Source organism: Stigmatopora argus, chromosome 1 (assembly GCF_051989625.1).
Source record: "Stigmatopora argus isolate UIUO_Sarg chromosome 1, RoL_Sarg_1.0, whole genome shotgun sequence".
Taxonomy (NCBI): domain Eukaryota; kingdom Metazoa; phylum Chordata; class Actinopteri; order Syngnathiformes; family Syngnathidae; genus Stigmatopora; species Stigmatopora argus.
In genome coordinates this window covers 30,769,727-30,796,490 of record NC_135387.1, presented here as the reverse complement: position 1 = coordinate 30,796,490, position 26,764 = coordinate 30,769,727, and the positions used below count along the sequence as shown (strand labels likewise).

General features: G+C 42.0%; 1 protein-coding gene across 2 annotated transcripts in view; it reads right to left on the bottom strand.

Moving 5' to 3' along the window:
• The window catches only part of pard3ba (par-3 family cell polarity regulator beta a), a 67,245-nt gene extending 46,781 nt beyond the window's left edge, over positions 1 to 20,464 (bottom strand). The window contains exons 1-10 of one of the 2 annotated variants that reach the window (XM_077616612.1): positions 20,115 to 20,464; positions 16,324 to 16,434; positions 13,563 to 13,764; positions 12,534 to 12,643; positions 9,141 to 9,205; positions 4,327 to 4,416; positions 4,133 to 4,258; positions 2,837 to 3,660; positions 2,586 to 2,725; positions 1,411 to 1,539 (exon numbers count right to left, since the gene is read on the bottom strand). In XM_077616612.1, coding sequence (XP_077472738.1) covers positions 1,411 to 1,539; positions 2,586 to 2,725; positions 2,837 to 3,660; positions 4,133 to 4,258; positions 4,327 to 4,416; positions 9,141 to 9,205; positions 12,534 to 12,643; positions 13,563 to 13,764; positions 16,324 to 16,434; positions 20,115 to 20,231 — 1,914 coding nt within the window. In that variant the 5' untranslated portion in view covers positions 20,232 to 20,464. Of the gene's footprint in view, positions 1 to 1,410; positions 1,540 to 2,585; positions 2,726 to 2,836; positions 3,661 to 4,132; positions 4,259 to 4,326; positions 4,417 to 9,140; positions 9,206 to 9,317; positions 9,547 to 12,533; positions 12,644 to 13,562; positions 13,765 to 16,323; positions 16,435 to 20,114 lie in introns of those variants that run through there. The other variant, XM_077616622.1, reaches the window with a different exon arrangement.
• Between the last annotated feature and the right edge of the window lie 6,300 nt (positions 20,465 to 26,764).

The window sequence follows — 26,764 nt, the reverse complement described above, 5'->3', positions numbered from 1 at the left end:
GCCCTGAATATTCAGTTTTTTATAGATCTAAAACAATATTTATCTTAGCTTTTTTAAAAATATATTTTTAGATTTTGCTAAATAATTTTTGAACTAAAAACACGGAAAAATATGATTAAAAAATAACAATTATGGATTAAAAGAACTGGATTAAAATCCCTGAATATTCCGTTTTTTATAGATCTAAAACAATATTTATTTGAGCTTTTTTAAATATATTTTTAGATTTGACAAAATGATTTTTGAACTAAACACACAAAAAATTTGATTAAAAAATTACAATTATGGATTAAAAGAACTGGATTAAAATCCCTGAATATTACATTTTTTTCTTGATCTAAAAAAGTCTTTATTTGAGCTTTTTAAAAATATATTTTTAGATTTGACAAAATGTTTTTTGAACTAAAAACACAGAAAAAAATGATTAAAAAATGACAATGATTGATTTAAAAGGGGGAAAATCAGGATTAATTTAATATACATCTATATCTATCATTTTAGTTTGATCCTAAAACAGGAAGTCGGCACTCATCGTTTACTTTCTCGGGCCGCACAAAATGATGCGGCGGGCCAAATATGGCCCCCAGGCCACCACTTTGACACCTGTGAGATAGTATATTGGCCTTATGTTATTGAATGAACTATTAAAACTTTATTTGTATAGCAACTAGGCAACAAGGGGTTAAATTTGCCTTGGCGCCATTTAAATACAGACATACCTCTACTTACAATATTTTGTAAGTAGAAGTGTACTTTCCATGTCAATTCCTCACACAACTACCAAGTAAACCCTTTAAAATGGGTCAAAATGTCCTAATTTTGTACGAAAAATGTGAAAAATACACAAAATTGAGAGAAAATTATAATGAAATGGTTTATTAACGTCTTAAAATAAATAAAGCATATGAAAATGTGCCCTATGCCGCTGTAATATCTCCCTCCGCGGCCGTTGTAGATGTAATACCCGTGTTTGCCCACTAGAGGGCGACCAGGGCCCATTCTACCAGGGCCAAAAGCGTCCATTTTGTAGTACATTTTAGACTTTTACGTGTGCCCAATGTGTGTGTGAAAATATGCGCCATATTTGTAGTTTTTAACTGCTTAATAAGGGGAATTCAAAATAAAATAATGGATAATACATTTACTTTTTGGGGAATTTCCTAACTTGGATTTTTTTTTCATATCGCAAGTCACTCATTTGCATATTAAAAAATGTGTAACCTGAAATGTTCGTACCTGGAGGGATTTGTAAGTAGAGGTATGGCTGTAAAGTTGAATAGTACATTCAATAACATAAGTTTTATATATTTTCTTACAAAATATTGACTGCCATTTTTTATCTATCTACCATGACTTGCCCCGCCCCAAAAGTCGGACGCCAACCGTCAAATAGGTCAAATGCTAGCTTACCATTTCCCGCGGCAAGAAGACGTCCTCCTGCCGAGACACCGTCACGCAAACGCTTTCGCCGTGTTTGGTACTCCGCAGCATGGCTACCAATTCCTCTTGGCTGCGACCACTCATGTCCATTCCGTTCACCTGAGGGACAAAAAAAAGTGTCATAAGCTAAAAAAAATTCAATATTCTTCATTAGGCAATTTGGCCTAGAGGAAATGACCCAAAAATGTACAGGAAGTGACCCAACAATGCACAGGAAGTGACCCAACATGTACAGGAAGTGAGTTAAGGAAAGACAGTGACCCAAAAGGAAGAGGAACTGACCCAAAATGAAGAGGAAATGACCCAAAAATGTACCGGAAGTGACCCAACAATGTACAGAAAGTGACCCTCTCATGTATAAGAAGTGACCCAAACTGTACAGAAAGTGACCCAAAATGAAGAGGAAGTGACCCAAACTGTACAGGAAGTGACCCAAACTGTACAGGAAGTGACCCAAACTGTACAGAAAGTGACCCAAAATGAAGAGGAGGTGACCCAAAATGTACAGGAAGTGACCCAAAATGAAGAGTAAATGACCCAAAATGAAGAGGAAATGACCTAAAAATGTACCGGAAGTGGCCCAACAATGTACAGAAAGTGATCCAACAATGTGTAAGAAGTGACCCAAACTGTACAGGAAGTGAGCCAAAATGACCAGTGACCCAAAAGGTACAGAAAGTGACCCAAATTGAAGAGAATGTGACCCAAAATGAAGAGGAAGTGACCCAAAATGAAGAGGAAGTGACCCATAATGTACAGGAAGTGACCCAAGATGAAGAGGAAGTGACCCAGGATGAAGAGGAAGTGACCCAAAATAAAGAGGAAGTGACCCAAAATGAAGAGGAAGTGACCCAAAATGAAGAGGAAATGACCTAAAAATGTACCGGAAGTGACCCAACAATGTAGAGAAAGTGACCCAACAATGTACAAGAAGTGACCCAAATGGTACAGAAAGTGACCCAAACTGTACAGTAAGTGAGTCAAAAGGTACAGAAAGTGATCCAAAATGAAGAGTAAGTGACCCAAAATGTAGAGGAAGTGACTCAAAATGTAGAGGAAGTGACCCAATCTGTCCAGGAAGTGACCCAAAATGTACAAGAAATGAGTTAAATCATTGAATTTGCTCAATTTCCCACATCTCTCACCTCCAGGATGCGATCGCCGGGTTGCAGTCGACCATCTTTGACGGCCGCGCCCCTTGGCAAGATGTTCTTGACCAGGATGGGCCCGGGCCAACTCGCCACGGAGTCCCGGGTCACCACGGTGAAACCCAGACCTTCCGCCCCTGCGCCAGGAAAAAACAGTGTGCACATGATTTACTTTCTCGGGCCGCACAAAATGATGCGGCGAGCCAGGTTTGGCCCCCGGGCCGCCACTTTGATACCCAAAAGGCTACCTTTGGTCAGGTCGATTTTGATCCTCTTGCCTCCTTTCTTGCTGGGAAGGTCGGCACGGCCTAGGGCGGCCGACGGGCTCTGCTCGCGGGCGCCGGCCGATGGCGCGTTGGACGTGGGGTTGGGTTGAAGCGGCTCGGGAATCTCCGCCGCCGTATTCTGCCGGGTCGGCACTCGGTCGGGCCTGGGTTCCGTTTTGCCGCGGGTTGACGGAGCAATGGACGGCACGCTTGACGTGGGGTAGGGGTGAAGCGGCTCGGGAATCTCCGCCGCCGCCGTATTCTGCCAAGTCACCGCTCGGTCGGGCCGGAGTTCCGTTTTGCCTCGATTTGACGGAGCGATGGACGGCACATTTGACGTGGGGTTGGGATGAAGCGGCTCGGGAATCTCCGCCGCCGCCGTATTTTGCCAAGTCACCGCTCGGTCGGGCCTGAGTTCCGTTTTGCCGCGATTTGACGGAGCGATGGACGGCACATTTAACGTGGGGTTGGGTTGAAGTGGCTCGGGAATCTCCACCGCCGCATTCTGCCGAGTCGGCGCTCGGTCGGGCCCGAGTTCCATTTTGCCGCGATTTGACGGAGCGATGTACGGCACGCTCGAGGTGGGGTTGGGATGAAGCGGCTCGGGGCTTTCCGCCGCCGCCATATTCTGCCGATTGGGCTTGAGTTCCACTTTAGCGCGAGCCAACGAGGGACTCTTGGCTTTTCCGTCTCCGTTGAAGAGTTGACCGATCAGGCCCTTTTCGTAGGCGGACTTGTTGGATACCGGGACCACTTCGAGCTGCATAGATGGGGACAACAGGGCTTCCCGGAACACTTCCTGTGAACTACAACAAGTGGGCGACAAATTGGACATTTCAAAATGAGGGTTTTGGGGAGAGAAGGCTTTACATTTCTGGAAAAATGATTGAGGTAACGAGGGGGCGTGTCTCGGCTCAAATTTGGGGCCCCGCCCACCCAGGTGACCACATGAACCCCTGGGGGGAGGGGGGAGTAAGGTGGATTGGTTAGCAATAGAAATAATGGTTCTAGTTTGAGATTTAAAGTTGAATTAAGCAAGCGAAATTCTGATTTAATTGACTTAGTGACGTCGACCAATAGGAAAGCAGCATTTGTAGCGACGTATGAAAGTGATGTGAGGCGACTGACTCGCACACGGACCGCCATTTTGGGGTTTCGGAACTTTTTGGCGGCGCGAGGGAAATTCTTGTTGATGCCGTTTGGCGGGAAAAATGACGTTAAATAACGTCATATTTTGCTTGGTAATGTGAATAAACGTTGTTTTTTTGTAGAACTTACTCGGCAAAAGCTTTATCTTGAAGCTGGACGCCATTAATTTGGACGATGCACTCGTCTTCTTGGAAGATATTCTCCGTCTTGGTGCGACTGTGTTCCTCGATGTTTGTGATGAGGAGGCCCAGCATTCTGAAAAACACAAAATGGCGGCTGTAGGGGGCGGCCATTTTGGAGTGTTTTGATCCGTGCGGGCTCACCGTCCACTTAGAGATGAGCAGTAGGGCGTGACTTGGATGCCAAGTGGGCCGCCATCCGCTGGCAAGTTGACCGATCTTGTCAGGTTTTTGCTAAAAAAGAGATACATTTATCAAAAGATATTTTCATATTTTTATTGAAATCAGGAGCTTTCGTGCAGGACGACACGTATCGGATTATTTGCTGTGGTCTTTTGTCTTTATTTTGCTGTTGGGACACTGCCTGGTGATTTGGGGAGCTTTTGCGTGTCTCTTCCTATTCACTCAAAAATGACCAGGAAGTGACTCAAAATAAACATGAAGTGACTTGTGACTGTTAAATGCCGAAGAAAAAACAGGAAGTGACTTAAAAACCAACAAGTGACTCGTAAATGCCCCAAAAAATGATTAGGAAGTGACTTAAGAGCAATGGGAAGTGACTTAAGAGCAACAGGAAGTGACTTAAGAGCAATGGGAAGTGACTTAAGAGCAACAGGAAGTGACTTAAGAGCAACAGGAAGTGACTTGGAAATGCCCAAAAATTATTGGGAAGTGACTTAAGAGCAACAGGAAGTGACTTGGAAATGCCATAAAACAATCAGGAAGTGTCTTAAGAGCAACAGGAAGTGACTTGGAAATGCCATAAAACGATCAGGAAGTGACTTAAGAGCAACAGGAAGTGACTTGGAAATGCCAAAAAACGATCAGGAAGTGACTTAAGAGCAACAGGAAGTGACTTGGAAATGCCATAAAACGATCAGGAAGTGACTTAAGAGCAACAGGAAGTGAATTAAGAGCGACAGGAAGTGACTTGGAAATGCCATAAAACAATCAGGAAGTGACTTGAGAGCAACAGGAAGTGACTTGGAAATGCCATAAAACGATCAGGAAGTGACTTAAGAGCAACAGGAAGTGACTTGGAAATGCCATATAACGATCAGGAAGTGACTTAAGAGCAACAGGAAGTGACTCGTAAATGCCAAAAAATGATTAGGAAGTGACTTAAGAGCAACAGGAAGTGACTTAAGAGCAACAGGAAGTGACTTGGAAATGCCATAAAACGATCAGGAAGTGACTTAAGAGCATCAGGAAGTGACTTAAGAGCAACAGCAAATCAAGAAGTGACTTGAAAATGCCAGAAAATGGCTCAAAATCAACAGGAAATGACTTGAAAATGCCAAAAAATGATCAGGAAGTGACTCCAAATGAAAAGAAAGCTAGCCGTAGTAAAACAAATGAGAGTTGACCTGTAAATACCCCCAAAATGGCAAAGACTGGCTGACTTGCATTTTTTTGTAGTCTCGGTATCTTGTGCGCCTTGTGACTAAGTGGCTAGCCCAGTTACACAAGTGCGCTAAAAGCTAAACACGCTCTAAAGCATCTATTATTTATGCGCGGCAGGTTTTATGGAGCACTTTATCACCGTTAGACACTCGGAGGAAGCATCGATCTGATTGCCAACACTGCGGGACCTTTCAAATACTGCGCCCATCTTGCCGCTCTTTTACTGCGATCGCTTTCACAGGCAGGCGCGAGGGTGTCAATTGGTCTGGCCTTTCAAAGTAAATCACGCGCCATCCACAAAATAAAAGATCCAAAGTCCGGAAATGGAGGGCTTTTGTGACTTGATCCGTAAAAATGATGAACGTGAGGCACGGATTAACGGGAAGTGGCCCAAAACCAACAGGAAATGACCAGGAATGCCCTTGAATCAACAGGAAGTGGCCCAAAACCAACAGGAAATGAGCTGAAATGCCCTTGAATCAACGGGAAGTGGCCCAAAACCAACAGGAAATGACCAGGAATGCCCTCGAATCAACAGGAAGTGGCCCAAAACCAACAGGAAATGAGCTGAAATGCCCTTGAATCAACGGGAAGTGGCCCAAAAACAACAGGAAGTGACCTGAAATGCCCCAAAACTCCTTGGATGGCATGGATATCCAAATATGTCCAGAGAGTGATGCAAAATCAACAGGAAGTGACGCAATGTCAACAGGAAGTGACCCAAAATCAACAGGAAGTGACCCAAATTAACACTAAATGCTCTGAAATGTCCCAAAATGAACTCATTGGATGGCATTGGCATCCAAAAATGTCCAGGAAGTGACCCAAAATCAACAGGAAGTGACCCAAAACAAACAGGAAGTGACCTAAAATGCCTCAAAATGAACTCATTAGATGGCGTTGATATCCAAAGATGTCCAAGAAGTGCCACAAAATCAACAGGAAGTCACCCCAAATCAACAGGAAGTGACCCAAAACAAACAGGAAGTAACCTGAAATCCCTTAAAAAGGAACTCATTAGATGGCGTTGATATCCAAAGATGTCCAGGAAGTGCCACAAAATCAACAGGAAGTGACCCCAAATCAACAGGAAGTGACCCAAAACAAACAGGAAGTGACCTGAAATCCCTCAAAATGAACTCATTAGATGGTGTTGATATCCAAAGATGTCCAGGAAGTGCCACAAAATCAACAGGAAGTGACCAAAACAAACAGGAAGTGACCTGAAAAGCCCCAAAACGACCACATTGGCTGGCTTTCGACACCCAATCCGCTTGACCAAGTGTTCATTCGCTGCCGCCCTCCTAGTTCAAATAGATTGGACGTCTACCAGTGATAAACTTATCAAACAGACAGCAAAAAGATGGAAAATAAGCTATCATATCTGTCTAGGAGTGTAAAATAGCCCCCCTACGCGTTAGCGTCTTTGGCTAACACACAGAATTGCTTTCGCTGACAATACAAACACCCCCCCATTCCCCCCGCGCACCGCGGGGGGTCGAGCAGTGCATTAGTAAGACTGAAAAGCGCAACAAGGAGCAAGACAGATGGCGGCACCCCCGCGCACGCCGACGGAGAGCGAGCTAACCCGCTCGCCGGCGGACGTGGTTCGAGCGCGGCCGTCCATCTGTCGCCGTGGTGAACTCTCCGTGTCGGTGGCGGGCCGCCGTCAAGGTAACGGTGCGTTGTAAAATTAAGGGGGTGGAGCTTGGGGGTCCGATGGGGGCGGTCCTCCCCAAAGCCGGGCCACCTGTGAGTGACAATCTGCCCTATTAAATAATTCAGACGCGGATTTAGAGACATGAGTTATTAAAAGGACCATCAGGTAAGCTTAGCACGATTTAAGCTAGGAAATGCTACAAAAAGTGAAAAAACATATTTTGGACAAATTTATCCCATCAAATATGGACAGAAAAGACTCCATAATGGAAGTTAATACTTATTAGGCCCCGCCCACTTTTAAAATCGCTAAATAGAAGGTTTCAAACGCAGAATGAGCTGCAAAATTTTGCTAGCATGCTAGCAGAAACTACAAAAAGTGAGAAAAAAACATATTTTGGACAAATCCGTCCCGTCAAATATGGACAGAAAAGACTCCATAATGGAATTTGATCCTTATTAGGCCCCGCCCACAATAAAATCGCTAAACAGAAGATGTTTCAAACGCAGAGTGAGCTGCCAAATTGTGCTAGCACGCTAGCAGAAACTACAAAAAGTGGAGAAAAAACATTTTTGGGACAAATCCATCCCACCAAAAATGGACATAAAAGACGCCATAATGGATGTTAATACGCATTAGGCCCCGCCCACAATTAGAAGATGTTTCACATAGAGAAAGAGTTGCAAAATTTTGCTAGCAGAAACTACAAAAAGTGAAAAAAAACATTTTGGACAAATCCATCCCACCAAAAATGGACAGAAAAGACTCCATAGTGGAAGTTAATCCTTATTAGGCCCCACCCACAATAAAACAGAGGATGTTTTACATAGAAAATGAGCTGCAAAATTTTGCTAGCATGCTAGCAGAAACTACAAAAAGTGAAATAAACATTTTGGAGACAAATTTATCCCGCCAAAAATTGACAGAAAAGACTCCATAAAGGAAGTTAATACTTATTAGGCCCCGCCCACAATTAAAATCGCTAAATAGAAAATGTTTCAAATGCAGAATGAGCTGCAAAATTGTGCTAGCATGGTAGCAGAAATTACAAAAAGTGAAAAAATAAAACATATTTTGGACAAATCGGTCCCGCCAAAAATGGCCACATTCCAAAAACAAGAATGCTAGGCTAATTTAGCACTCTAAATTGCCCCTCCCACATTACAAAAACAAGCATGCTAGGCTAATTTAGCACTCTAAATTGCCCCTCCCACATTCCAAAAACAAGCATGCTACGCTAATTTAGCACTCTAAATTGCCCTTCCCACATTCCAAAAACAAGCTTGCTAGGCTAATTTAGCACTCTAAATTGCCCCTCCCACATTCCAAAAACAAGCATGCTAGGCTAATTTATAAGGCTAGGCTAAATTGCCCCTCCCACATTCCAAACACACGCATGCTAGGCTAATTTAGCACTCTAAATTGTCCCTCCCACATTCCAAAAACATGCTAGGCTAATTTAGCACTCTAAATCGCCCCTAGCTACGAGTCATTAGTTGTTGGTTTCCTCGTGCCCCGCGATTGGCTGGCCACCGATTCAGGGTGTCCCCCGCCTTTGGCCCCAAGTCAGCTGGGATATGCTCCAGCACCCCCACGAGCCGAGTGAGGATAAAACGGTTCAGAAAATGAGAATTGAAATGAGATAATGAGATTTTTTAGCAACAATTATGGCGTATAAACCAGAAAATATGTTCATCCTACTTTTTTCCAATAAATATTGATATCGATAAATACGAAATATTTGATGAAAATTTAAAGAAAAAAAATCCCAATACACATTTTCCCGCCAGAATGTCAACCCAAAACTAATATAAACCAAAATATCTACACTTCCAATATAACCCAAACTTTCAAATATTGCCATCCCATCATAAACGCCACAATATTTTCTCACCTGAAGGAAATTTTGTCCATCCTGCCTCGATTTTTGGGGCCTCCCTTCAACGCATGCTTGACTTCCTGCAATCGCAAAAACCAAAAACTCCATCAAAAAAGACAAAAACCCGAAAAAAACTAAACAAAACAAACGGCTAACGAGCGCCTCCCCTCATTTAGCGTCGTTAGCACCCACCTCATTCACCCGCCGCCTTGGCTCTTTTTTGCCCGTCCTTTTCTCAGTCCCGCCCCCGCCCGCCACCTCCTTCCAAATCTGCCGAATGGCCAAACCCGGGGCGAATTGGACGTCGAGCGCGGATACATACAAGCTAGCGGCGGTCGCTAACGCTTGGAAAATGTCTCCGAAACGTTGAAGACGAACGAGGGGCCGCTATTAGGTCCTTCCGCTTCGTCAATTTCACTATGTCACCCGCATTAATGACGACACAACCCCCCCGCGAACCACCCACCCGCACACACACACACACACAACCAGCACAACCTGCTTAAAACCGAAAGAAAGTGTTATTTTATGAGAAATCTGGTTAGCAAATACATTAAGTGAGCTTTCAAAACTTGCTAACATTAGCATTTTTTGCTGAAACTAATAAATTTGATGGGCTCTAATTGGTGGAGACTAAAATGGATGTCGAATTGCTCAACTATGTTAGATTAGATTAGAATTTTATGGGTTGCAGTAGTAAAAAAGACACAGAAGACATTGTAGACCTAGGTAAAAAAAACTGGAGCCATACACAGGAAGTCCACAAGGTGGCGACCTTCTGCAGACAGACGAAATTGAGGTTAAATTCTGCACTAAAATAGTTTTTAAATGACACATTATGATAAATATTATTTTAGGGTCCTAATAAGTCATTTCCTGTATATTTTTGGTTGCCTTCTGTTGATTTTAAGGGTTTTCTGGGGGTCACTTTTTTCTAGACTTTTAATTGCTTATTGTTCATTTTGGGGAAAAATGGGTTGACTTTTGGGCCATTCTGGACTTTGTCATTTTTTGGTAGATTTTAGGGAAATACAGTGGCATTTTCTGGACATTTTTGGGTATTCTGCAGTCATTTCCTGTACATTAATCGCTTCCAATTGATTTTGGGACATTACGGGTTCACTTTTTGTCATTTTTTATTTTATTTTTGGTAGATTTTAGGGCATTATAGGGTCACTTTCTGTACATTTTGGGGTCACTTCCACTACATTAGTCGCTTCTTAGTGTTTTAGGGGCATTTAATGTTCATTTTGGGACATTATGGGGTCACTTTATGTCATTTTTAATTGTTTTTGGTAGATTTTAGCACATTATAGGGTCACTTTCTGTATATTTTGGGGTCACTTACACTACATTAGACGCTTAGTGTTTTTGGGGCATTTAATGTTCATTTTGGGACATTATGGGGTCACATTTTGTCATTTTTAATTTTTGGGGGGTAGATTTTAGGACATTACAGGGTCACTTTCTGACATTTTTAAAATCTTTTTTGTAGATTTTAGGGCATTACTGTGGCATTTTCTGGACATTTTTGGGCATTCTGCAGTCACTTCCTGTCGCATCCTATTCATTTTGGGACATTACGGGTTCACTTTTTGTCATTTTTTATTTTTTTGGGTTTGATTTTAAGGCATTACAGGGTCACATTATGTACTTTTTGGGGCATTCTGGGATCGCTTTGTGATTTTGGGGAATTTAATGCTTATTTTGGGACATTATGAGGTCACTTCCTGACATTTTTAAAACCTTTTTTGTAGATTTTGGGGCATTACAGGGTCACTTTCTCTACATTAGTCGTATGGGGTCACTTTTTGTCATTTTTAATTGTTTTGGGTAGATTTTAGCACATTATAGGGTCACTTTTTGTACATTTTGGGGTCACTTCGTCTACATTAGTCACTTTCCTTTTGATTTTGAGACGTTATGGGGTTTCTTTTATCGTTTTTTGGACAATATGGGGTCACTTTCTGTCAATTTTTATCTTTTTGGTAGATTTCAGGGCATTACAGGGTCACTTTCTGTACATTTTGCAGCATTCTGAGGTCGCTTCCTCTACATTAGGCCTTTTCTTAGTGATGTTGGCGCATTTAATGCTTAATTTGGGACATTATGAGGTCACTTTCTGACATTTTTTATCTTTTTGGTAGATTTTTGGGCATTACAGGGTCATTTTCTCTACATTTGACATTTTTTTTAGTGTGGTGAGGGCTACTTCCTGTCACTTTTTGGGCTTTCTTGGACACTGGGGTCACTTTCCATCTATTTTGAATTGTCCATATGACCTGCCAATCAAAACCAATAGGGAGTCTTGTGTCGGCCAATGAGTGAAAAGCTTTTCATTTGACACACAAACACACACAAATGAATAAAGTGAACGTGTTTACATGTAGCGTCGTGACCTACTTCCACGGGCAATGTGAGATTATCTCACAATAGGTTGGATATTAAGACCGGAGGGGGTTGAGGGGGCGGAGCCAGAGGCACCATTGTTGCAAAAAAATAAACGTACGATGTGGCTAAAGTCGGGGTCATTAAATTGCTCTTTTGGCGCAAACGCCAGCAAAACGCTAAAAGCAAAAGGAATGGCGCCAAAAAACACGCCGCTAATCCCGCCATTAGCACGGACGTGAAATTAAAATTCGGGGCTGGCGTAATAAAACGGAAAAACCAATGGCGGGAAAATCTGTCCAATCGGTGGCAAGGAGCTGTTTTGCGCACCTGACGAGCGGTCGGCCTCGTTATTAAATCATGTGATGACTTCATGTTTCATGCTAAAATTCAAATGAAGGCCCGTAAATGCCCCAACCTCGACAGGAAGTGACCCGTAAATGTCCCCAACGCGACAGGAAGTGACCCGTAAATGTCCCAACCTCGACAGGAAGTGACCCGTAAATGCCCCAACCTCGACAGGAAGTGACCCGGTAAATGCCCCAACCTCGACAGGAAGTGACCCGGTAAATGCCCCAACCTCGACAGGAAGTGACCGGTAAATGCCCCAAACTCGACAGGAAATGACCCGTAAATGCCGCAAACTCGACAAAGTCACCCGTAAATGCCGCAAACTCGACAGGAAGTGACCCGTAAATGGCCCAAACTCAACAGGAAGTGAGATGTAAAGACCCAAAAGTCAGCAAGTGGCCCATATATGTCCCCAAGATTAACAGGAAGTGAACCGAAAATGCCCCAAACTCGACAGGAAGTGACCCGTAAATACCCCAAACTTGACAGGAAGTGACCCATAAATGCCCCAAACTCAACAGGAAGTGAGATGTAAATACCCAAAAGTCAGCAAGTAAACCATTAATCCCCCAAACTCAACAGGAAGTAAACCCATAAATGCCCCAAAAATCAACAGGAAGTACACCATGAGTGCCCCCCAAATCCAACAGGAAGTATACCATATCTCACCGTTTTGGACGCTCCGTTGGTTCGGTCATCGCGTGTCAGCATCGCCCCGGTCATCTCGAGGGGAGGAGCCAATACCGAGTCACTGCTGCTCCTCACCAAAAGGGGTGTGGCTAGGAGAAAAAATGGAGTTAACATTTTGAACTTTGAACTGGAAAACAGCCCATTTTCAGAATAAAATACTTCTTGGTCAATACACGCAGGTCCAAAAATAACTAACAATATGATTGGCTGTCACAAAATGACCCTTAACAAGCGGGCTCTTTGAAGCGAGTGATGGGTCACTTCCGGTAGATTTGGAATCACTTCCTCTTGGTTTTGGGGTATTTTTGGGTCACTTCCTGTTCCTTGTATTGGCTGTCACTGACCATTTAAACAGTGAGTCGGACATAGGTGGTTTTGGGGCATTCACAGGTCACTTCCTGTTGATTTGGGGGCATTTCCGGGTCACTTCTTGCTCCAAGTCCCTTACTATTGATTTGAGGACATTTAGAGGCCACTTCCTGTTGATTTCGGTTCACTTCCTGGTGGTTTTGGGGCATTCACGAGTCACTTCCGGTTGATTTTGGGGCATTACCGGGTCACTTCTTGTTCATGAGTCACTTCCTATCAATTTGGGGACGACCACGGGCCACTTCCTGTTGATTTTGGGGCATTTCCCGGTCACTTCTTGCTCATGAGTCACTTCCTATCGAACTGGGGACATTCATGGGCCACTTCCTGTTGATTTTGGTTCACTTCCTGGTGGTTTTAGGGCATTCACGTGTCACTTCCTGTTGATTTTGGGGCATTTCCGGGTGACTTCTTGCTCCCAAGTCACTTATTATTGATTTGAGGACACCTACAGGCCACTTCCTGTTGATTTCAGTCCACTTCCTGGTGGTTTTGGGGCATTCACATGTCACTTCCTGTTGATTTTGGGGCATTTCCGGGTCACTTCTTATTTCTAAGTCACTGACTACGGTACATTTGTAATAAATGTAATATTAAATGAAATAAATAAATGACGTTTTGGCTATTGCTCCGCCTTACTGGCTTTGAGGACGTCCTCGTTGACCTCGATCTCCCCTCTGATTGGCTCCCGGATCGGCGCGTGCGAGTAGTAGCCCAGCGGCTCGGGACTGGGAGCCGCGCTGGAACCAGTGGAACCAGTGGAACCAGTAGAAGCAGTGGAAGCGTTGCTCTCCCATGGGCTGTCCGTCATTCCGCCTTGCTCCTCGAACAGCGCCACCAGCTGGAAAAGATGAAAAAAAAAACAGTCAAATGGAGCGCCGTGATTGGAAGGCATTTTAGTGGGAAAGCAAAATTTAAGAGATTAATACTTAGAAAAATATAATTCAATTTTGCTGCTTTGATTAATCGTTTAATTTCATTAATAATAATACAACAATTAATAAAAAATAAATCTTGTTTTGGGGTACATTTTGAGACCCCTTGTGAATGAGCAAGTAAAATTATTGTGGAAAATATGATGCTAAAAATGATATATAACAATGATGTGCAGATGAGCAAAATAAATAAAATCCAAAATGACCTAATTTTAATTATGTAAATTTTAAAGATTTTTTTTGTGGCCAAATTTTAAGAATGAGGCAAAAAATTAGAGTAAAATATAATGCTAAAAATGACTGGTAATTTTTTAATGGCTGCAAATGCAAAAAATATACTACTAAAAAAATAGTTAAAAAAATAAAAATGAAATCCATGATGACCTCATTTTAATTATTTAAATAGTATTGCTAAAAATGATTAAAAACTAAGAGTGCAAATGCAAAAAAAGTACTAATAAATATAATTAATAATAAAAAATACTAATAAAAATCATGATGACCTCATTTTAATTATTTAAAAAAAAACAATGGGCGCAAATGCAAAAAAATTCTGATAAAAAAAATATAATTAAAAAATAAATAAATAAAATCTATGATGACCTCATTTTAATTATTGAAATACTTTTTCTAAAAATGATTAAAAACAAAAAACGAGTGCAAATGCAAAAAATACTAATAAAAAAAATAATAAAACCAAATCCATGATGACCTCATTTTAATTATTTAAATACTTGAGCTAAAAAAATTATATATATATATATATATATATATATATATATGAGTGCAAATGCAAAAATATTAATTACAAAATTATAATTAACAAAAAAATGTATCCATGATTACTTCATTTTAATTATTTAAATAGTTTTGCTAAAAATGATTAAAAACAAAAAAACTGAGTGCAAATGCAAAAAAATACTAATAAAAAATTAATAATTAAAAAAAAACATAAAATCCATGATGACCTAATTTTAATTATTTAAATACTTTTGCTAAAAACGATAAAAAAAACGTGCGACAATGCAAAAAATACTATATTTACCTCATTTTAATTATTTTAATAGTTTTGCTAAAAATTATTAAAAACAACAACAAAAATATGAGTGCAAATGCAAATAGAAACCACTACTAAAAAAATTAATATTTTTAAAAATCATAAAATCCTCCAAAAAATCCCAGCAGACGGCCGATTGGCCGCCGATCATCGTCAACGACGATCCTGGCGACTCGTTAGCTTCCCGAGCTAACGCGGAAATGAACAAAAATAAAGACAAACAAACAATAAAGAGTGTTTTTTTTTCTTCTAGCCGGCCAATAAAAGACAGAAAGCCAGCTCATTGGAAACGGCGGGTGGGCGGGCACGGCTCATTAATCGGCGCAAACTCCACACGTCGGGAAGACGGCGGTCCGGACGAGACGTGCGGCGGTCGCGTGTGTGTGCGCGCCTCGCCATCTTTTCATCAGTGGCGAAGGCGCCGAATCAAATTAGAAGCGCGGATGAAAGCGAGGAAGTTGTTGAAAGCAAAGCGACGCAAGGCGAGTGAAAACCCAAGCGAGGAAGGGAAATGGGACACTTCCTCCACCACGGACGGAGAGGGAGGCGGCCTAATTACCCAAAAGGAAGCCGCACACGCGCTAGCAAAAGATGCTGAACGCGATTCATCGCAATGTGACAAACGCCATGAGTAACAGCACAGGTGTCAAAGTGGCGGCCCGGGGGCCAAATCTGGCCCGCCGCATCATTTTGTGCGGCCCGGGAAAGTAAATGATGAGTGCCGACTTTGTGTTTTAGGATCAAATTAAAGTGAAGGGTATAGATGTATATTAAATTGCCTTATTTTCACCCTTTTAAAGCAAACAGTCATTTTTTAATCCATTTTTTCTGTGTTTTTAGTCAAAAAATCATTTTGTCAAATCTAAAAATATATTTAAAAAAAAACTCAAATAAACATTGTTTTAGATCTATAAAAAACGAAATATTCGGGGCTTTTAGTCCAGTTCTTTTAATCCATAATTGTCATTTTTTAATCCATTTTTGTGTTTTTGGTACAAAAAATGTTTTGTAACATCTAAAAATATGTATTTAAAAAAAAGCTCAAATAAACATTGTTTTAGATCTATAAAAAACGGAATTTTCAGGGCTTCTAATCCAGTTCTTTTAATCCATTTATAAAAATAAAAATAAACTAAATATATCTAAAATGGTTTGGCGTCCCACGTGAAATCAAGTTGACGTTAAAGCGGCCCGCGAACCAACCCAAGTCCGACACCCTTGCTCTACTGGGCTCTCATTGGCTGTCTCACAACAAGCACTATCCATGTTTGAAGATTCCCTCCCTCTTGCATATCTGGCAACCTCGGCTTAATCCTCCCTTTATTAATGATTGCAATTTCCCTTATTAAGCGATTAAAACCCGTACAAATGCAATGGGGCACATATTTTTGGACCAATGGCGGCTGACCTTGTCGCTGTCTTCCAGCAGGTCGCCGAGCAGATCGTCGGGGTCCAGGATGCCTCCGTCGGCGTACTCCAGTTGAAAGGTTTTCACTGAGCTTCTTCCCTGCTGTGAAGTCTACAGAAAAAAAAAACAATTAAAATACAGTTTTTCATTTATTCTAACTGGAAATAGAATAGCATTCAAATCACAAATCCAAAATCAATCTGATTTTCAAATAACAACTCCAAATCCAATCCAATTTTCAAATCACAATTCCGAATTCAATCCGACTGTCAAATCACAAATGCAAATACAATCTGATTTTCAAATCACAATTCCGAATCCAATCCGACCGTTCAAATCACAAATCCAAATTCAATGTGATTTTCAAATCACAAATCCAAATTCAATCCGATTTCCAAATCACAAATCCAAAATCAATGTGATTTTCAAATCACAAATCCGAATCCAATCCGACTTTCAAATCACAAATCCGAATTCAATCCAACTGTCATATCACAAATCCAAATTCAATCTGATTTTCAAATCACAAATCTGAATTGAATCCGACTTTCAAATCACAAATCCAAATTCAATCCAATTTTTAAATCACAATTCCGAATTCAATCCAACTTTCAAATCACAAATCCAATCTGACTTTCAAATCACAAATCCAAATTCAATCTGATTTTCAAATCAAAATTCTGACTTCAAAATCAGAATTCCAAGTTCTCGCTGGACTTGCATGGCTTTTCTCCAGGTACTCCGCTTTCCTCCCACACCACCAAAATCAGGCACGCTAGGCTAATTTAGCACTCTAAATTGCCTTTAGCTACAATTGATTGACTGCCTCATCGTACCCCGCCATTGGCCGACAACCAATTCAGGGTGTCCCCTCCACCTGGGCTCCAGCACCCCCCCGCGAGCTTCAGGATAAGCGCTTCAGAAAATGAATGAATAAATATTTGGTGAATAAAACCAGAATTCTGACTTTTAATCTCAAGAGTTTAATACTTTATTTTCACCTTTTTCATACCAAGGAGGAAAACGTTTATTTTACAACCAATTAATTAATTAATTAATTTTGTTTAATGTGGTATCGATTTGGAAACAAAAAAAAAAGAATAGTATGGGTACAAAAGGAGGCGAAAGGCAAGTACGCGGTATGTGGCAATCCACACGTGTGGCAAGGCGGTCACGTGACTGGACCGACCGGTCGCCCCGGACGGGCGCCATTCTTCGGCGGCGGCGGCGCGCTTAAAACGACCGGCAAATCACGTCAGAAAAAAAAAGGTCCAAAAAATTCTCCTCACAATTGAAACATGACGAAAAAGAACGGCCGCGAAAAGTGAAATTTCAACCGGAAATTTGAAACACACGTGCTAACCGCTAATTGAATAATACAGTCATACCATACCTCGAGATACGAGCTCAATGCGTTCCAAGACCAGAGCTCGTATGTTAATTCCTCATATCTTTTTTCCCCATATCAAATACCGTATTTACTCGCATATAAGCCACATTTGACTGAGTTGAGGGGACGCTTTATATGCGCATAAAAACAATTTACCCAATTTACCCATTTTATCCATTTTATCCATTTTATCCATTTTATCCATTTTATCCATGTTATCCATTTTATCCATTTTATCCATTTTATCCATTTTATCCATTTTATCCATTTTATCCATTTTATCCATTTTACCCAATGTACCCAATTTACCAATTTTACGCATTTTACCCAATTTACCCATTCTACCCATTTTACCAATTTACGCAATTTACACAATTTACCCATTTTTCCCAATGTACCCATTTTACCAGTTTTACCCAATTATCCAATTTACGCAATTTACCCATTTACCCATTTTACCCAAATTACCCGATTTGCCCATTTTATCCAATTTACCCATTATGCCCTTTCTACCCAATTTACCCAATTACACATTATGCAATTTACCCATTTTACCCTTTTTACCCTTTTTACCCATTTTACCCATTTTACCCAATTTACGCAATTTACGCAATTTACCCATTTTACCCTTTTTACCCATTTTTTACCCAATGTACCCATTTTACCAGTTTTACCCAATTTACCCGATTTGCCCATTTTATCCATTTTATCCAATTTACCCAATTTACCCATTTACGCAATTTACCCATTTATCCATTTTACCCAATTTACGCAATTTAAACAATTTACCCATTTTACCCTTTTTACCCATTTTTTACCCAATGTACCCATTTTACCAGTTTTACCCAATTTACCCAATTTACCCAATTTACCCAAGTTACCCATTTTACCCAATTTACCCAAGTTACCCATTTTACCCAATTTTACCCAATTTTCCCATTTTACCCAATTTTCCCATTTTACCCAATTTACCCCTTTTATCCATTTTACCCAATGTACCCAATTTACCCATTTTACCCAAATTACCCAAATTACCCATTTTACCCATTTTATCCAATTTACCCATTTTACCAATTTTACCCAATTTACCCAGTTTATACAACTTATCCAATTTATCAAATTTATCAAATGTATGTAATTTATGCAATTTATGCAATTTATGCAATTTATCCAATTTACCCATTTTATCCAATTTGCCCAATTCATCCATTTATCAACTTATTTTTGACCCATTTATGTATTTCTAAAATGTCTTTTTCTGTGTCTGTATTCTCACCCTTTGGCTACTGTGACAGTGAAATTTCCCAAATACGGGATGAATAAAATGATCTCATCTAATCTAATCCAACGCCGGCACCAGAAGAGCTAACCCGGCCCCTTAAGAGAGTACCAAGCCATCCGACGACCCGTCAGTAAAAACCGCCACTCACGTTTGTCACCGGCGAGCAAGAGCGCACGGGCGGGCCGATAAGACGGCGGCGCGTCAACTAGCCTAATCCCCCCCCCCCCCCCCCCCCCCCCCCCCGTCACTCACGGGACAAAGCGCCGCTCGTCCCGGGCGGCGCCGTTAAAGAGCCGAGTGGCGGCTGCCCGCCGAGATAGCGCCGCGTTGGAGGGGGATAGCTTTTGTCCGTAGTTTGCCACGGCGCCCCCGAGGAAGACGCGCACCGGGGCGACCCATCAAAGGTCAGCGTGGAGACAAACGGTGTGTGATTTGGGTCATTTTTTTACATTAGTTGTAATTGTGTTACTATTATCATATGTGCGGAATGTCAAGCAATATCTCAAATATTTTTCCCCGACCTAAAAATGCCTGAGACATGATCGGAAGTGACCAAAAACCTACCGGAAGTGCCTCGGAAAGAGCACCAAATGTTGGCCAAACCACGCCTCCTTAAATGCCGTTTTCGAGTTAAAAATTAATCACATGGGCGGCGGCACTCCATGTTTTACTCCCACATTCCAAAAACGTGATGGGTAGGTTGATTTAAGAGTAATTACTAAAGACTAATGACCAACTTTTACTTTGAATTGTGAACGTGGACGGCTGTTTATCAACAGGTGCTTTTTGCCCTGCTGAGATTGAATAACGAACGCTTTATCGTCTTCTACAATCCAAAAAAAACGCCCCCCAAAACACCAGAGACCCTCATAAAGACGATTAATTATTTATGAATGAATTGTTGACATAAATTGGTGTGTGGAATTCTAAAAATGTGGGATTTTAGCTCAAACAAAACGAGTTTCACTCGGCAGGTAACTTCCGTGTTTTGGATGTTAGGTTCAAGTTACAAACCACCGGTGGGAGGAATGAGTGTTCGCATTTTTCTCATAGTTCACTTGGAAAATAAAGTCAAAAAAAGCTGGTGTGCGGTTTATTACAATATTAAAGCAAGTTTACCTGATCCAAAATCCTTCGGTATCTTCGCGTAGATTGGTCGATTAAATCCCGGACGGTCCATTCGGGTTTGCACGGAACCACCACCGACTTGTCCCCGAACGTCACAGTGACCTTCATTTTCTTTTCTTTTTTGCTCAGCAGGTTGATGATTTGGGCTCAAATAGTGGAATAAAGTCGGCGTTGAGGCCTTCCGGGGGAGCAACAGGTGTCGGTTTTGGGGTTTTTAGTAGTTAAAGGTGTTGAAACCCGGGCGGAACATGTTAGTGAAAGCCGTCAACGCCGTAAACGACGCCCGCGGTGCGAAGACGCGTTCAAAGCGACCTCACTTTCTAACATGTCACCCAATCAAAACACAGGCGTGTCAACCCGGAAGGAGAAATCACAACACCAATCACATCTGCGGACAAATTGGAGTTGGACGTGTGCAAAACATAGAGATGACTTTAAAATAAATAATAATAAAAAAATAATTAAATAAACAAAAATAAATTGTAAATAAATAAGTAAATGTAAAAAAAGAAAAACAAAGAATACTTAAAAAAAAAAAAGCAAAATCATACGCCCACACACAAAATCAAAACCATTAAAAAACACTTTTTGTCATTTAAATTGTAAAAAAAAAAAGTCATTAAAAAAAAACATGAAAAATGTTAAAAAAAAATTGAAAAACAAAGAATACTTAAAAAAAAAAATAGCAAAATCATACGCCCACACACAAAATCAAAACCATTAAAAAACACTTTTTGTCATTTAAATTGTAAAAACAAATGTCATTTAAAAAAAAACATGGAAAATGTTAAAAAAATTGAAAAACACAGAATACTTTAAAAAAAACAGAAAAAACAAGCAAAACACCAAACCGCCCCCATAAACCCAAGAAACACTGAAACAAACCCCACAAAAACAACTGAAAAATAGGCAAAAATCACCATAATTTTAGTCATTATCACTATGCTGTCCTTTTAGCTTCGTAAAAAGGGAATACATGGAAACAAAATGGCGGAAAGTTTGAAGAGGGATTGCAGCTGGCTGTCAATAAAGCTTTTTCTTGTTTTGCCCGTCTCCGAGTGCCATTGACGGAAACACTTTGGGTCGATGGGCGTCTTGATTTACTCTGGCCACGTTTCTAAAGAGCAACATTGACATTCTCGCCGCCCGCCGTTTTTCTTCCGCCGCTCGATAGCCGCCACTCGCGCCCGCCGCGGCTTAAAACGCTTCAAAAAAAAGGCAGCGGAGGTGTAATATGACAACTTTTTTATTGTTGTGCAGAGAAAATAGGAACGAAAAAAAGAGGTTATTTTGAAAGCCGGACAAAAAGGAAAAGCGGTCGATGGTAAATACTGTAGTGTTGTCGCAATGCTAACTTTTTATGCTTCAAAGTCATCAAAAAGAAGACGAAAAATCAACAAGAAGGGAGCAATGAACAGGAAATGATGCAAAAATACATTAAAATCGACAGGAAGTGACCCTGGAATGCCCCAAAATCATCATTAAGTGACATAAAATAATCAGAAATCCGACTAAATCAACAACAAGTGAGTTATGAACAGGAAGTGATGTAAAAATACTGTAAAATCAACAGGAAATGATGCAAAATAGACAGGAAGTGACACAGGAAGGCCCACAAATAACTATAAAGTGACTAGAAATCAACAGATATGCGACTAAATCAACAATAAGTGATCGATGAACATAAAGTGATGTGAAAATACCCTAACATCGACAGGAAATGATGTAATATATACAGGAAGTGGACCTAGAATGTCCCAAAATCATCATTAAGTGACATAAAATAAACAGAAATGCGACAAAGTCAACAACAAGTGAGCAATGAACAGGAAGTGATGTAAAAATAATCTAAAATCAACAGGAAATGATGCAAAATAGACAGGAAGTGACCTAGGAATGCCCCAAATCATCATAAAGTGACATGAAATAAACAGAAAGTGACTTGGAAAGGCAGCAAAGAGGCCACCAATGAACAGGAAGTGATGCAAAAATATCCTAAATTCAACAGGAAATGATGCAAAATATACAGGAAGTGACCCAGAAATACCCCCAAATCACCAAAAAGTGACTAGAAGTCAATAGAAAGTGACCCAGAAATTAAAAATAATTAACAACAAGCGACCAATGAACAGGAAGTGGTGCAAAATATCCGAAATCAACCGGAAATGATGCAAAATATACAGGAAGTGACCCAGGGATGCCCCTGAATAACCATAAAGTGACTAGAAATCAACATAAAGTGACCCAGAAATGCGACAAAATCACCAACAAGCGACCAATGAACAGGAAGTGATGTAAAAATACCCCAAATCAACAGGAAATGATGCAAAATATACAGGAAGTGACCCCAATATGCCCCACAACCATCAGAAAGTGACCCCAAGTCAACAAAAAGTCACCTAGAAAGGCTTCAAAATCAACAGGAAGTGATTCAGAAATTCTTAAAATCAACAGGAAGTGAGGCAGAAATACCCTAAAACCAACAGGAAATGACACAAAAATATACAGAAAGCATCCCTGCAATGCCCCGATGTAAAATTTCAGTATGGCCACTTTTCTATGCCGGTAACCACGGCAACCGGAAGCCCGCCCACAACTCTTCACAGCGTGGGAGCATCAATTGCTCATTTTGGGGGGGGGCTCATTTGTATATGCCAGAAAATACGATAATCTTCACCATGTATGTCTGTCAATGGCGGAGACAGAGTTAAGACATAAGCGTGACTGCTAGATGTCTGGCGTTATCCTGCGGACGGGTCCCGGCCCGATTCGGTCCCGGAGAAGCCGCGGGCCGCCGCCCGATCGATGGAGGGGAGGCGGGAGGTCGGCAGGAGACGCGAAGCAGCGCGCCAATCGCTTCTTTTGGCCAAAAGGCACCCCGCTAGCTTGCGAGTGTGAAAAGCTGCTGATTGCTTGTTAAATAAAATGGCGCCCAGGAGGGGGTGGGCGGAGAAAATGCCCTGAAATAAATAGGAAGTGATTCAAAATGTACTGGGAGTGAGCAAGATTAACAGGAAGTCACTTGAAAACACCCCAATATCAAAACAGGAAGTGACCACTGGGCAGGAAATGAACCACAAATGCACCCAAATAAATCGGAAGTGATCCAAAATGTACTGAAAGTGACCAAGATCAACAGGAAGTCACTTGGGGGTCACTTCCTGTCCATTTGTCATTCCCTGTTTTGATTCCAGAGCATTTTGGGGTAACTTCCTGTTGACCTTGGTCACTTACAGTACATTTTGGATCCCTTCTTACTAATTTTGGGTAGTTTGAGTGTCACTTCCTGTCTATTGCTCACTTCCTGTTTTGATTCCGGAGCACTTTTGGGTAACTTCCTGTCCATTGGTCACTTCTTGTTTTGAATTAGAACATTTGTGGAGTTTGCATGTTTGCGTGGGTTTTCTCCGGGTACTCCAGGTCCCTCCCGCATCCCCAAAAAATGTATGCTAGGCTAATGTTAAGCTAATTTGTCTCTCGCTAAGACCAATTGGTGGTTTACCTCCGCGTGGCCAGCGATTGGGTGCCCACCGATTTCCATTTTAATCACTTAATATTGCAGTTTTTCTCCGGGAATATTCCGATTTGTGACTCGTTACCCGCGGCAGATTGGCGGGGAAACCCCGCGTGTGGTGGATAAGCGTCCTTTTCCAGCTGACTAGCAAACAAATTGCCCTGTAAAAAGGACACGGTTGAATAAAAGGGAGCCCCGATCCCCGAAAAAAAGCCACCTCTCTGGAAAATTGCCTGTTGGCTCTCATCCCCAGATTTGTTTTGTGCGGGTGTGTGTGTGTGTGTGTGTGTGTGTGTGTGTGGTGTGGCCGGAAGGAATGGGATGAGCTACCGTTGCTCCTTTGAACGCACCGCCGGCTGCTCGGCTAGCCGCTAAATCGGGCCGTCACAGGAAGTGCACTTGAAAGCGGGCCACCAAATCCCTACGAGTGCCACCAAAAGAGCTCTGACGCAGCCAGAGCCACCCAATTCAAAGTTGCACCTTATTTGGCGCATGAAGGTTATTTGGGGTCTTTTCCTGTTCATTTGGGGGCAATCTGGATCAATTCCTGTTCATTTGGGGGCATGTCGGGTCATTTTCGGTCGATTTAGGGGAATTTTGGGTCATTTCCTGTTCATTTAGGGGCATTCTGGGTCATTTCCTATCAATTTAGTGGCATTCCAGGCCATTTCCTGTTCATTTAGGGGCATTCTGGGTCATTTAATGTTTGTTTGGGAGCATATCGGGTCATTTCCTGTCAAGTTAGGGGAATTGTGGGTCATTTCCTGTTCATTTAAGGGCATTCCAGGTCATTTCCTGTTCATTTAAGCACAATCCGGGTCATTTCCTTTTTATTTGGGGGCATGTCGGGTCATTTCCTGTCGATTTAGGGCAATTCTGGGTCACTTCCTGTTCATTTAGTGGCATTCCAGGCCATTTCCTGTTCATTTAGCCAGCTAGCCTAGCATGCATGTTTTTGGCATGTGGGAGGAAACCGGAGTCCCCGGAGAAAACCCACGCAGGCCAAGCATGTAAATAGAGCGAGGGCCCACCTGCGATCGAACCCTCGACCCCAGAACTGCGAGGCCAATGCGGTAAACACTCAACCATAGCGATTACAGGCGAATGGAAATGAAAATTCTTTAGCAAAGGGCACCATTTCCGCATCCAGGAAATGCGGCGGCGGGTCGGGATACACCCCCCCCCCCCCCCCCCCCCCGGGCCGCCCGTTTGACACCCCGTGGTTGGAAGTGTTCTTCTGGTTCCGCCTTTTCCTGTCAATCAATGAATCAATCCATAACGCTGAAGAAAAGCGACGAGGGGAGCCTCGTTCGCATTTCACCACATTATTAGAGAGCGCAAGGAAATGTCAAGATCTTTATGAGGGAAATGCCCCCCTCCCAAGGCCGCCGCAGGGGGCGGGGTCAAAGTACTTTCCTTCGCCGACGCCGTTCGGAAATCGTTCTGCCGCCGCGTCCTTTTTCAGTCGTCACTTTGGGACTCGGGATTCGGAACAAGGGTGTCCAGAACTTTGTCTCTGGGGGGCGGGGCCTCTAAAAATTGATAAGAATAAAAAAAAAATCAAAGAATGTCAGGCCCAACTTGTAACTTTTATTTTTTTAGCACGAGATGGCGTTGGGGTGAGAAAAGATTGAGTTTTTAGAGTTTTTATTTTGGATCATCTAGCTCAATTACTTCCTGTTGCTTAACCCCGAATCAACAGGAAACCACCTGCAAATACGCCAAAACCAACATAAAATGACCCAAAATCAACAGGAAATGACCCGGAATGCCCCTAAATGAAAAGGCAGTTACCCGGCATACCACTACGTGAACAGGAAATGACCCGGGATACGCCAACATGAACAGGAAATGACCCGGAATGCGTCTAAATTAATAGGAAATGACCCATAATGCTCCAAAATGTCCAGGAAATGACCTGGAATGCCCCTAAATGAAAAGAAAATGACCCGGGATATGCCGGCACGAACAGGAAATGACCCGGAATGGCCCTAAATGAACAGGAAAAGACAAAGGATGCCCCTGAATGAACAGGAAATGACCCAGAATGCCCCTAATTTAACAGGAAATGACCTGGATTGTCCCTAAATGAACAGGAAATGACCCAGAATGACCTTAAATTAACAGGAAATTACCCATAATGCCCCTAAATCAACAGGAAATGACCTGGAATGCCCCTGAATGAACAGGAAATGACCCGGAATGCCCCTAAATTAACAGGAAAGGACCTGGATCGCCCCCAAATGAACAGGAAATGGCCTGAATTGCCCCTAAATGACCCGTAATGCCCCTAAATTAACAGGAAATGACCCGTGATACCCCTAAATGAACAGAAAATGACCCGTAATGCCCTTAAATGAACAGGAAATGGCCTAGAATGCCCCAAAATGAACAGGAAATGACCTGGAATGCCCTTAAATGAACAGGAAATGAACCAGAATGCCCCTAAAATAACAGGAAATGGCCTATAATGCTGCTAAATGAACAGGAAATGACCCGGAATACCCCTGAATGAACAGGAAATGAACCAGAATGCCCCTAAAATAACAGGAAATGGCCTATAATGCTGCTAAATGAACAGGAAATGACCCGGAATACCCCTGAATGAACAGGAAATGACCCAAAATGGCCCAAACTCCTCGGCTACCATCCACATCCAAGCCATTTTGACCGGGAGAGAACTGGGCTCTATCTCCATCACTTCCTGTTTCTTAACCCCAAATCAACAGGACTAATCCTAGTGGATCGGACGGCGACAGCCTCTAACGAGGCCCAATTACTTGCAAATAAGACCGGAATGAGCCGGCCTTTTATGGTTCACGTCCAGTCCGGTCCGGTCCAAAGCGAGCATCTTGGTTCCATCAATACGAGCAGATAACGAATGGATCAATGACGAAGTCGTAGCACTTAAGACCCTTGCGACTGGTCGCCTCTGACTTGCAAAAATGAAAAAAGCCCCAATAAGGGAGTCTGGGGATTGGCCATAAAATTCCACGCTGTTGCCAATATTGCACTTAGTCAGCTGAACAAATGATTTGCTACCCCCTCACCTCGGTGGCTTTAGCGCCACAGTGCCCCCTATTGAGCAAATACCGGTACCTGCCATTGGACTGGCACCAAATGTTCT